Source organism: Camelina sativa, chromosome 7 (assembly GCF_030686135.1).
Source record: "Camelina sativa cultivar CO46 ecotype springtype chromosome 7, ASM3068613v1".
In the NCBI taxonomy this organism is placed as follows: domain Eukaryota; kingdom Viridiplantae; phylum Streptophyta; class Magnoliopsida; order Brassicales; family Brassicaceae; genus Camelina; species Camelina sativa.
Genome location: NC_141886.1, coordinates 9,273,120 through 9,285,177, shown reverse-complemented (window position 1 = coordinate 9,285,177; position 12,058 = coordinate 9,273,120). Strand labels below are relative to the sequence as shown.

Below are 12,058 nucleotides of genomic sequence, written 5' to 3'. Positions count from 1 at the left end.
TTTTTGTCAAGATTTTTTTTGGCAGATATTTTTTTTGGTGGAACAATATGTCAAAAATGTTTTGGCAGAAAAATTTTGTTTTTCATTTTGTTTACTAAAATATTTTTCAAAATACGAGTAAATGATCATTAACAATTAAAGGAGTAAAAAATAAAAATGGCCAAAACAAGATATTTTTGAAAATATCCTTATTGACCCTATAAAATAGTTAAAAATATGCTTATTGACCCCACAAAAAAAATTCAGAGATTTTGGTTATTAAATTATTTTTTTGACCCCTATGAAAGTAATTTCTAGCTCTGCCACTGCTTGTACAAGTCAATCTTTGACAAAGAAACCGAGGTAGCATGTGTTCTGGAAGTGATGAAGGATATGATTATTTGTGACATGTTCAACCCTGTTTGGAACGAGCAGGGACAACATTAGCTACTTAATTAGCCTACTAGTGTCTTCTTATCTCTCCTGGATCAATGTAATAGAGAGTTATATCCTTGGATTTATTACATATGACTTAGATTTCCCACTTTGCTAAGAATCCAAATATATGTTATGTACATATTTTAAGTTTACTGATCGACTAAGCTTATTTCTTCTGGTTAAGTAATTAAAATATGAGAAAACTACCTATGACATTGGATTACCTTGCCTTGTAACTGTTTTGAAGTAACAAATCTTGTTTCTGTGATTTACTTGAAATGAAATGATTAGACAGAAGCTTTAAATTAAACTAAGCTTGAACCAGTATAATTTGTCATATAAACCTTAGTTATCCCTTTCTTTCTGAAATAAAACTGTAAAAGAGACACGTGGGATGTAAGAAGCGGCTACAACAGGTTGCTTGTAAGACTTTCTAGCTACAAGATTCACACATCATCTTCACTACAGCTGGTTGTTGAATAGTATTGTATTGACTTGGAGTCAACTCTTATAATGGATCTTTAGCAGAGTTCTAACTCAACACGAAACAAACACATCAGTTGGACGAACAGAGATTCCAGGAGGTACTTTCGAAAGAAAAGAAGTATTTATTATATTATGTTTCTTTCTATAGTGGTGCTTCAATCCTATGTAGTATAATGTATAGTGCATTTTTTTTGTTTAAATCTCAAATAATGTTCATTTCTCTGTACAAAAAAATTTAATCTCACAGAATAGTTTATTTAGTTTGTGAATTTTCAAAATATATTCTCCGAATAATAAACTCATGGATTGTCCTCTACTGTCATGTTTATAAGCAGGAGACTTATGGCTGAGACACTTTTGTCGTTTGGAGTTGAGAAGCTTTGGGACCTCCTTGTCCGAGAATCTCAGAGATGTCAAGGAGTTGAAGAGCAGTTTAATGAATTAAAAAGTGATCTGAACATGTTAAGGTGCTTTTTGGAGGATGCAGATGCCAAAAAACATACAAGTGCAATGGTATTGTTATAGAAATCAAAGAAATTGTTTATGACGCAGAAGATATAATCGAGACATTTCTTCTAAAGGAAGATCTTGGAAAAAGAAGTGGCTTCAAGAACAGTGTGAGAAAGTTTTCTAAACGCATGGGGCTTTCTATCGATATTAAAGCCATAAGTAAGAGGATTTCTAAGGTGATCCGTGATATGCATAGTCTTGGGATACAACAGGTCATTGTCAACGACAGGTATATCGAGTCTTTACAAGAACGAGAAAGGGAAATGCGACAAACATTTCCTAACATAAATGAAAGCTTTCTTGTGGGGGTGGAGGAAAACGTTAAGAAATTGGTCAGTCATTTGGTGGAGGATGAAAGCAGTCAAGTGGTCTCTATAACCGGGATGGGAGGGATTGGTAAAACAACCCTCGCAAGACAAGTTTTTATTCATGAGACAATAAAGAGTCATTTTACAGGACTCGCGTGGGTATGTGTTTCACAACATTTTACAAGGGAGCATGTGTGGCATATGATCTTGCGGAAACTAAGGCCAGAATACAAACTGTTAAAGATGCCAGAAGACGAACTTCAAGAGAAACTCTTTCAAGTGTTGGAAACACAAAAGGCTTTGATTGTCCTTGATGATATGTGGAAGGAAGAAGACTGGGATAGAATAAAACCAATGTTTCCACAAGGGAAAGGTAAAAATTTTATGATACACGCACAAGTATTGTTCATAAAGCACTATGTTCCTTTTGTTTGGCAATTATATATGTAACAAGAGATATATTTGGTATAGGTTGGAAGGTACTACTTACTTCTCGTAATGAGGGTGTCGCATTCCGAGCAGATCCAAACTGTTTCACATTTAAGCCAGACTGCTTAACTCTCAAAGAAAGTTGGAAAATGTTTCAAATGATAACATTTCCTAGAGAAAACAATACTGGTAAGTGTTCAAGACAACTTTTACTTAAGTTCAGTTTCCATGTTGATTATATAATTAAGGACATTTAAGATTATCATAATACGATGTTCAATCATATCTCTCGAAGATGTCTATGAAATTTTATTTTAGTTTATTTTAATTTCCACATCTTTTGTAGAATATAGAGTTGATGATGTAAAAATGGAAGAGCTAGGTAAGGAGATGATCAAACATTGTGGAGGTTTACCATTAGCTGTTAAGGTGTTAGGCGGGTTGTTAGCTGCGCAATACACATTGCATGAGTGGAATCGGATATATGGGAATATTAGATCTCACATTGTTGGTGGGACTACCTTCAGTGACATAAATATTAGTTCGGTTTATAATGTTCTATATATGAGTTTCGAGGAGCTGCCTGTATATTTGAAGCATTGCTTCCTCTACCTTGCCCATTTTCCAGAAGATCATATGATAGATGTGGGGAATTTGTCCTACTATTGGGCTGCAGAAGGAATACCAAGACCGAGGTATTATGATAGAGCGACCATTCGAGAGGTCGGAGATGAATACGTAAAAGAAATGGTGAAGAGAAACATGGTTATTTCCGAAAGAGATGTTGGTACTTCAAGATTTGAAACGTGTCACTTACATGACATGATGAGAGAAGTTTGTCTTCTTAAAGCTGAAGAAGAAAATTTCCTACAAACTGTTCTCGACACGTCAACTACAAATACTAAATCTCCTTGTAAATCCCGCAGACTCGCCATAGATTTGTCTGATGGAACATATCGCCCGGTGGGGGAAATGAAAAATCCAAAACTTAGATCTCTCTTGTTTATAATGGATACAACCTTATGCTTTACAAGGCTACAATTAATGAGGGTTTTAGATCTCTCTAGAGCCCAGTTTGAAGGAGGGAAGTTACCACCTAGCATCGGAAAGCTCATTCACTTGAAATACTTGAGTTTATATCAGGCACAAGTATCTCATCTACCTTCTTCTATGCAGAATCTGAAGTTGCTCCTCTATTTAAACATATGTGTACAAGAGAGATGTTCAATTTACATTCCAAATTTCTTGAAAGAATTGCGAGAATTGAGATACCTCTCTCTTCCGTGGAGAATAGATGATAACGTAAAGATTGATTTGGGATATCTAGAAAACATGGAGACATTGATGAACTTCTCAACAAAGCATGGGAGAGTAAGGGATCTACATGATATGACACGGCTCAGAGACCTCTCTATCTTTATCAGAGGTGGGTGTACTGTGGAAACATTATCTTCTGCTCTAAGTGAATTGAGACACTTGGAAAATGTTGCTATATATTATTACAAGATGTATGCTCATACAAATGACGAAGAAGGCTTAGTTTTGGATTATGTTCAGCTTAAACAACTGAAGTTGAGAATATATATGCCAAGGTTACCTGATGAACAACACTTTCCTTCTCATCTTAGAAACATATCTCTAACTGAGTGTTGTCTAGAGAAGGATCCGATGCCAATTCTAGGAAAGCTGCTTCACTTAAATGAGGTCAGTTTATTGAATAAATCTTTCTGTGGGAGGAGAATGGTTTGCTCGGGCAGTGGGTTTCCTCAGTTGCAAAAGCTATACTTATTTGGACTAGAGGAATGGGAAGAGTGGATAATAGAAGAAGGCTCCATGTCCCTTCTTCATACTCTTACTATTCGTAACTGTCAAAAGTTGAAGGAGCTTCCTGATGGGCTGAGATCTATCATTTCCATGAAGAAACTAAATATCACCTTAGGTAACTGGGATTTTAAGAAGAAATTGTCTAAGGGAGGAGAAGATTACTACAAAATCCAACACATTCCTCTTGTTGGAATTGTATAGACTCTCCAATGATATACGAATAAAACATGTAATATATTCTTTACCGAGTTCAGTAATCTGACAAACATTTCATAAAGAGAAAACAAATGAGTCATTCACTTCGATCTCATGTAGTTGGATTTAAGAGATAACACATTGTCTTTTTTGGTAGTATTTTACACCATAGAAAAAAAAAAAAAAAGTTTCTGCAATTGACATTGCCATCTGGTTTACTCAACACCAACTTGTGTGTTTCATCTTTTTTTGTCTTTGAGATTTCACGGAGAATGTTAAAATCTTTAATGGATAGTAAAACATCTGTAATCTGATCCTAATTCCTAAGAAAATGACTGTAATTTTTAAATTACTTGTTATATGGGCTATGCTGCCAAAATATAAAATAAGATTGCTATGCACTAAAGATTAAAACGGCGCTATAGAGATTACACTACTATAGATTATGTTCTAACTAAATTAATGACTTGCCTTTGTGAGTTCATTAATAAGTACAAGTACCTTTGCGTAACATTCAGTGTTTCAATAAGAGAGATTGCTAACAACAAAAACATTGCGGAATAACTAAAAAGAAAGAGATTAAATTCATTCTTTTTGAACAAGTAGCACAAAAGTGATAAGAATTTGTAGCCACAAAACAGCTGGTCACTATTGCTAAATCTATCTCGTGCCTCAGAGTTCAACTTTAAAGCCACCGAGTACACAACTGCAGTAGACATATGGTCCACAGGTTGTGTGATGGCTAGACTGCTAGTGCAGCCTCTGTTTCCTGGCCAAAGTGCAGTAGTAGATCAGCTCGTTGAAATCATTAAGGTTTTCCGTACACCAACAAACGAGGAGAATACCTCTGGCTTACAATATATATATATATGATATGATTAGTATACTATTAAATTTAGACCTGGAAGTTCAAATAAGCAACACAATGGAAATCAAACTTGTAAAACTTCTTCTTGCATGTTCACTAGCTTCAGCAAAAGTTATCAAGAAATGTTGATCAAACTGGGAACATAGACAGATGATTGAAAGTCACATACCACTTCATCTATCTTAATCTTTTTGCATAGATCTCCCCTCACAATATAGATCCAACCTTCTATAGGTTTCTTGCTACGACAACACAGAACCAAGCTCTTTCCATAGATGTTATTATCGACGAAGTAATTTGTAGAGCTGTGGCTAAATACCATGGGGAAGTCAGGTCTTGAGACAGTCATGAACTTAATCCACACCACATTGCCTCCATCATCCCCATTACCAATTTTCTTCTCCGTCACCCAAATCTTAGTCTCTCCAGTGCTTCTGGATTGTTGTAACACTGAAAACCGATCTCCCTTGTCAATCGATAGGACACGGATATGGGAACCAGCTTTTTCCCCCTCACACGGTAGTTTACAAAAGATCTTTACTATCTCTTTCGAAAAATCCAGCATTTCGATGAAATACTCGCCATGTGGGGATACTTATAACCTGTCCAGTACAAATTTCCATTCAGGAAGACCCTAGAAGAGGAGTCGTCTGATAAATCTTCGCTAGATTGAGTACGATCAGTAACCTTCCACTCATTAATTGCAAATTCAAAGACTGCAACTCTATCGCGATCGGTCGTATCAGAACTGCAACTTCCAATAATCTTGTAACTCTTTTCTGGTCTACTACCATCGTAACCCATATTTCTGCCACAGATAACATCCTTGGGAATCCATTTAGGCTTTCTCAACAATGGATTCAAAACTAGGACTCCTTTCTGTGAGGAGTCCACGAAGAAGAGACCATCGTAGATCCCACTGACATGATAACGGCGACGGCATAAATCAATGCACAAATCAATCACTTTGATAGTTGGATCGTCGTTGAGATCTGCGCTAACCGAGTAAACATCGGAATGTGTCTGTATCATCAATTCTGGTGGAGCGCAAGCAAAGTTTTTGTTGAAGAATCTCTTACTGCTGAGAAGATTGTTCCATTCTTTGCAAACGGATCTGAAGAGAAGAAGAGATAGAGGTGGAACACGAACGAGTATCTCTTCTTCCAATTCTGACGGGAGCTTTCTCGACACCGCTAGGGTTTTCTTTTTTCTGGTGACAACCATTAGGGTTTTCTTTGTAAAAGGATCGAGGAAGGAAATTAATGTATATAGAGTAAAAATTATTGCATTCGTGTAATATGATATATATAATATCAAATCGACGTGTTAAAAAAAATGTATATATATAAAACCGACGTTTAAGGTCTGTGGACGTTTTCAATGTGTTAAAAAAAAATCAACGGTTTAGATTAAAAATAAATTTATATAATAAAAATAATAATCCGAATAAATGCGACCAACGTGTTTTTGATTTTTCAATTGTACTTTTTGAATTTATTCTGAAAAGTCGTGATAGATCATTAAAACGGTTATTTATGAAAAGTTACAACTGTTCACTGTAAAATTGTGTTGATTGGAACATTCGTATCTTTTGAAATCTATATATATTTGTCTATTTGAACTGTTTTCATTTTTTTTGCTATGACAAAAAATCAACTAAAATTTCAATCTCAACAGTTTATACATTTTTCTAAATTATATTCTAGCATTCATTTTTTTAAAAGTCAAAAAATTTATCTAATTCTTGACTTAACAAAAGATTTTTGGAATGATGAATCTAATTTACATATTTTAGTTAATTTTAAATATAAAACTCTAATGAAAATACATAGAGTATTTTTCCAAGATTTAGATGGATTACATAGTGAGTTTTTGGATTTGACTTCTCAATATATTTAAACCCAATCCGAATAAATGCCACCAAAAGTTGTGTTTTTTCAATCGTACCGTTTAGATATTTTAAAAAAAATATGTAAAAAAATTAAATTATATCTTTACAAAGAGTTGTGATTGTTCATTGTAACGGTTTTTTTGTAAAGTTGCAACTGTTCATTGTAGAGTTGTGTTTATTCGAATATTCGTAACTTTTGAAATCTATTTGTTTGAACTGTTTTCATTTTTTTGCCATGACACAAAATAATATAAAATTTTAATATCAACAGTTTTTACATGCTTTCTAAACTATTCTCTAGCATTCATTCTTTTAAAAGTAAAAAAAATCTTCCAATTCTTGATTTAACAAAAGATTTTTGGAATGATGAATCTAATTTATAACTTTTAGTTAATTTTAAATATAAAAATTTAATGTCTATATAATAGCAATCCGAATAAATGCCACCAAAAGTTGTGTTTTTTCGACTGTATCTTTTGGTTATATTTTAAAAAAATCTGTAGAAAAATTAAATTGTGTGTTTTACAAAAAGCTGTGATTGTTCATTGTAACGGTTTTTTACAAAAATTAAATTGTGTGTTTTAATAAATGCACAAGCAGTCTAGCCATCACACAAGCTGCGATTGTTCATTGCTAAATCTATCTCGTGCCTCAGAGTTCAACTTTAAAGCCACCGAGTACACAACTGCAGTAGACATATGGTCCACAGGTTGTGTGATGGCTAGACTGCTAGTGCAGCCTCTGTTTCCTGGCCAAAGTGCAGTAGTAGATCAGCTCGTTGAAATCATTAAGGTTTTCCGTACACCAACAAACGAGGAGAATACCTCTGGCTTACAATATATATATATATGATATGATTAGTATACTATTAAATTTAGACCTGGAAGTTCAATAATTAAAACGAGAACGCAACACAATGGAAATCAAACTTGTATCTTCTTGCATGTTCACTAGCTTCAGCAAAAGTCTTTCAAGAAATGGTGATCAAACTGGGAACATAGAGAGAGGAGTGAAACTTACATACCACTCCATCTATCTTAATCTTTTTGCACATATCTCCCCTCACAATATAGACCCAAGCTTCTTTAGGTTTCTTGCTATGACAAAACAGAACGAAGCTCTTTCCATAGATGTTATTATCGACGAAGTAACTTGTAGACATGTGCTTAAGTACCATGGGGAAGTCAGGTCGTGAGACAGTCATGAAGTTAATCCACACAACATGGTCTCCATCATCCCCATTACCAATTTTATTCTGTGTCACCCAAATCTTAATTTCTCTTGTTTTTGTGCATCGTTGCAACACTGAAAACCGATCTCCCTTGTAAATCGAGAGGACACGATTATGGAAAGAACCTTTTTTCCCGTTACACGGTAGAATACAAAAGGTCTTAATCATATCTTTCGAAAAATCAAGCATTTGGATAAAATACTGACCAGTTTCGGGAGACTTATAAACCTGTCCAGTATAAATTTCCGTTCAGGGAGACCCTAGACGAGTCACTACTTGATGCTAACTCTTCGCCAAAACTTGCACGACGAGTAACCTTCCACGCATTGGTTGCAAATTCGAAGACTGCAACTCTATGGATAGAATTTGCACTCATACGTCCAATAATCTTGAAACTCTTTTCTGGTCTACTACTATCGTAACCTATGCTCCTGCCACATCGAGTCTCATCCGGGGCAATTCTTTTAGCCTGTCTCAACAACGGATTCCAAACAAGGTATCCTTCATCAACGTCGTCCATGAAGAAGTAACTATCGCAGGTCCCATAGAGATTATGATAAAGGTGACGGCGTAGATCAAAGCACAAATCATTCACTTTTATAGTTGGATCTTCATTGAGATCAACGCTAATCGAATAAATATGGGTATGCGTCTTTAACATGAATTCTGGGGGAGCACAAGCAAAATTTTTGTTGAGGAATCTCTTATTGTTGAAAAGAGCGTACCATTCTTTGCTAACGGATTAGAAGCGAAGGAGGGATCGAGGTGGAACGCGAAAGAGTATCTCTTCTTCCAGATCTGATGGAAGCTTTCTCGGCACCATTAGGGTTTTTTCTTTTTCTTTGTGAAAAGGAGGAAAGAAAAATCTATTTGAGAAAATTAACTTTGAGTCATCTATGTTTTAAAGCGTTGAGACCCGAGCCGGCGGTGTACATTTATGGGCCGCAAGCCCAATTCGACCTAAATTACAAAGGAATGGAGATGCTGGGTTTGAACTCGGGTCCAGGACCTTTAAAACCAACCACATTTACCAACAGACGAAGAAAACTTCTCATATTATCTGAAGGCCGCAAGCACCTGGTTGGCCGGCTCTGGTTGAGACAAGACAAAGGTTCACCAGAAGTTTCCAACCATGATAATACACAAGTACAATGTTATTTCGATTTGTATTGGATTTTTGTCATATAAGTTGGTTGGATACTGGATTTTGTTCTCTGGTTTATGCAGGATGAGATATTGGTATTATCCTTAACTCTTGTTATCTTCCAACTTATTCTTATGGTTAGACACAATGGTTTAGCTATAGCATTATGAGTAGTCAAATGGATATTACAAAACATTTAGAGTTTAGTCGTTTAGATCTATAGAGATTGAAGAATCTGAGCTTCCTTGGAGATACATTCCAAACTATTGAGTTACGTTTATTTCCTGAGCAAATACGTAAGAATGAGATACAATTTTATAGCAAAGAACGTTCTTTCTATTACAAGCGCCTTCCCCAGCTTTTTTTTGTTTTTTCTTCATGATGTCGAAACTAACCATATCTTCTTTTCTATTTTGTTTGCTTTCTTTTTAGAACAATGTGATGTGTATATATATATATTCGCATCCATATATTTAAAACCTATAATGAGAATGAGATTCATATGTATATGTATGTATGCTTTTTTTTCTTCTCGGGATTTTCTCTTATTTGTAGTAAGATGATGATCAAGTGTTGATGTTTCTTTTATCAGGATGTTCTCTCGAAACCACCTGATCCTATCTGCATATGCAACCACTCTGGTGATGCTCCTCTACTGTATTCCCTCGTAGACTGCGACCCGAACTGCATCTCCGGATTCTCAAACGCCTGCTGACCAGACTGTTTTTTATTTACCAACAAAATAACAGAGATTAGTCACAACTATATCAAGAAACAGAACAGTCTTTCGAGTTATGTCATTTTGGCAGCAGGAGCAAAAACAGAGGTCAATTGGTTCATTTCATGCTTTAAATAGTTAAATGAACAACCACATAGACTCCTAGTTAAGTGTTTTTTTTTTTGCAAAAACTGGAGAAGATTTAGTTAATAGGTCAAGAAAGAATCATCACCTCTTTGGGTGGAAAAGCCTCGATGCCAGGGTTCATTCTTGAGTTCACTGCTTCGAGCTTCATCGACAAGAACTGAAAACAACAAATCATTCTCATGAGAACACACATGTAACAAAACAATACACAAGAGAAGAAAGACAGAGAGGTTTCACAACCTCAACTTGACGCTGCAACGATTGTATATAGTTGATAATCTCATCTAGAACAAGTGCTTTTCCAATAACCTTGTTACATCCGGGTACAAGATCCTGCAAGATCTTCATCCGCTCGCTTATTTTCTCTCTTCTCGCCTACCACAAACACACAAAACCAAAATTGTCTTTTTTCACTCTTTTACTCATTCAACTAAAATAAAAGAAAGCTTTTTATATAAATAAAAAATCATTACTCTTTCAGCTAAACTGTGACTATCGGTAGCTTGACCTCTTCTAGCTCGAACATGAATATAATCTTTACTTGGTTCAATCTGTTGCTTCTTTTGTTCCGTCTCTGTTCCTCCAGGCGATCCAGCTTCACCTTTCCCTTCACTCAGTTCATCTATCTTCTTCTGTCTTTTGTTCTCACCTTCACTCTAAAATCATTTAAAAAAAAAAAAAAAAAACCATACCAATCAATCTAACAATTTAAATTAAACCGGAAAAAACCGAATCAAACCGGCAAAAGAATTAAAGAAAAATCCGTACAGCGCCATTGGCGGAGACGACGATCTTCGCCGACTTAGACTCGTCTTCCCTCCGCTTCCACGCGCCGGAGATACCTTCAATCACAGCCTGTGACAACGCGTGACTCATACGCGCCGGATCGCCGTTAGCGGCGGCGGTTAGATCAGTATCACCGAACTGATTCGTCCCAGCGGCGAAGCTTCTTCTCGAAGAATCTCCGGCCGTTGAAACACCGTTCAACGGAAACTGCCAGATCTCCGCTAGATTAAACGGTCTTCCTTCGTTCATCATCCCACTCGGATCCATTAAACTATATGAATCAAAACAAACACATACACGTAAACGACAACAGCTTCCACCGAGTTAACTCAGTCTCCGCCGATTCAAACCAGAGAGAGAGAGAGATGATGATTGATTCAAACTCTCCTTGGACTGTGGAGTCTCTGTGATTGCGTTACTGTGTTGTTGTTGTTGTTGTTAATAAATTAATAATTTTTTCTCCAACATTTTTTAAAAATAAAAAATTTTTTGAATATTTTTTGTGTGCCTCGGGAGCTACGGTGTTTATTAACTTCACTTCATGGCGAGGTTTCCTTACTCTGACCATCGTTGACTTTTTATCTTCTACGAACGCGGGTGTACCTACGCTGTACTGTTGGATCTTGGTAGATCTAAATGGACGGTGGATTAGTGAAACACGTATGGCTATGTGTGAAACACGGAGAGCAAGAAACATACTTTATGAAAATGGAAAAGGACTTGAGGAAGTGGGGACCCACGTAGGTTTCTGATAATATGTGTGTTTTGTTTTTCTGTTTTGTATTAATGCGTTAATTATTTTTATTGATTAGTGATGGGCAATTATTTGGGTTGTGGATTTTCATGATGTAAGGATGATGGATATATACATAGGTTGGATTTTTCAATCCAATAGACTTTTTAGTATTTACAAAAGTTTTGATTTAGGCCAAAACTCCATAACTAAACCCATACATGATTCTTATTCATTATTGTGGCAAAAAGAACATGACTAGTATTATTTATTTTAGTATTGTTGAACTAAACCCTAAAATGGCTTAAAACAAATTATAGCTTCTAACACAATTATCTTTTTTTCTAAACGTTGGCCAAAAATTAAAATAC

At 35.6% G+C, this 12,058-nt stretch overlaps 3 protein-coding genes and 3 pseudogenes across 5 annotated transcripts; 1 reads left to right on the top strand and 5 right to left on the bottom strand.

The window, feature by feature from the left end:
• The first annotated feature begins 887 nt into the window (after positions 1–887).
• On the top strand, positions 888–4,366 carry LOC104700797 (putative disease resistance protein At1g59620). Of its 3 annotated transcripts, none has more exons than XM_087458031.1 (4): positions 888–1,001; positions 1,239–2,094; positions 2,193–2,339; positions 2,497–4,366. In XM_087458031.1, exons 2-4 carry the CDS (start codon positions 1,542–1,544, stop codon positions 4,173–4,175), a joined length of 2,379 nt encoding a protein of 792 aa, XP_087314157.1. In that variant the 5' UTR covers positions 888–1,001; positions 1,239–1,541; the 3' UTR covers positions 4,176–4,366. The 3 variants fall into 3 exon arrangements, with proteins under 3 accessions (XP_087314157.1, XP_087314158.1, XP_087314156.1); XM_087458032.1 differs by having other exon boundaries at positions 957–1,078; XM_087458030.1 differs by lacking the exon at positions 888–1,001 and having other exon boundaries at positions 1,094–2,094.
• A 695-nt stretch (positions 4,367–5,061) lies between these two features.
• Positions 5,062–6,216, bottom strand: LOC104700796 (putative F-box protein At1g58090 pseudogene; annotated as a pseudogene).
• LOC147941098 (putative F-box protein At1g58090 pseudogene) lies at positions 5,633–6,261 on the bottom strand (annotated as a pseudogene).
• A 1,584-nt stretch (positions 6,262–7,845) lies between these two features.
• Positions 7,846–8,988, bottom strand: LOC147941096 (putative F-box protein At1g58090). Its single transcript, XM_087458036.1, has one exon. The coding sequence runs from the start codon at positions 8,346–8,348 to the stop codon at positions 7,899–7,901; it is 450 nt and encodes a 149-aa protein (XP_087314162.1). The 5' UTR covers positions 8,349–8,988; the 3' UTR covers positions 7,846–7,898.
• Positions 8,380–8,820, bottom strand: LOC147941097 (putative F-box protein At1g58090 pseudogene; annotated as a pseudogene).
• Positions 8,989–9,555: 567 nt separating the features above from the next.
• Positions 9,556–11,559, bottom strand: LOC104700795 (transcription factor BPE). Its single transcript, XM_010416383.2, has 5 exons — positions 10,937–11,559; positions 10,642–10,824; positions 10,409–10,543; positions 10,254–10,325; positions 9,556–10,023 (listed from the first exon to the last, which is right to left on the bottom strand). The coding sequence occupies exons 1-5, from the start codon at positions 11,219–11,221 to the stop codon at positions 9,892–9,894; spliced, it is 807 nt and encodes a 268-aa protein (XP_010414685.2). The 5' UTR covers positions 11,222–11,559; the 3' UTR covers positions 9,556–9,891.
• Positions 11,560–12,058: the final 499 nt, after the last annotated feature.

What these genes read in the sequence shown, in the direction of transcription:
- LOC104700797 (XM_087458031.1), top strand. Translation starts at nt 1,542, where the DNA reads ATGGGGCTTTCTATCGATATTAAAGCCATAAGTAAGAGGATTTCTAAG. An exon ending in AATGTTTCCACAAGGGAAAG is followed by an intron (nt 2,095 to 2,192) that starts GTAAAAATTTTA and finishes TATTTGGTATAG; the next exon opens with GTTGGAAGGTACTACTTACT. An exon ending in TCCTAGAGAAAACAATACTG is followed by an intron (nt 2,340 to 2,496) that starts GTAAGTGTTCAA and finishes CATCTTTTGTAG; the next exon opens with AATATAGAGTTGATGATGTA.
- LOC147941096 (XM_087458036.1), bottom strand. Translation starts at nt 8,348, where the DNA reads ATGCTTGATTTTTCGAAAGATATGATTAAGACCTTTTGTATTCTACCG.
- LOC104700795 (XM_010416383.2), bottom strand. Translation starts at nt 11,221, where the DNA reads ATGGATCCGAGTGGGATGATGAACGAAGGAAGACCGTTTAATCTAGCG. An exon ending in CGTTGCAGCGTCAAGTTGAG is followed by an intron (nt 10,326 to 10,408) that starts GTTGTGAAACCT and finishes TGTTGTTTTCAG; the next exon opens with TTCTTGTCGATGAAGCTCGA. An exon ending in AGGCTTTTCCACCCAAAGAG is followed by an intron (nt 10,024 to 10,253) that starts GTGATGATTCTT and finishes AATAAAAAACAG; the next exon opens with TCTGGTCAGCAGGCGTTTGA.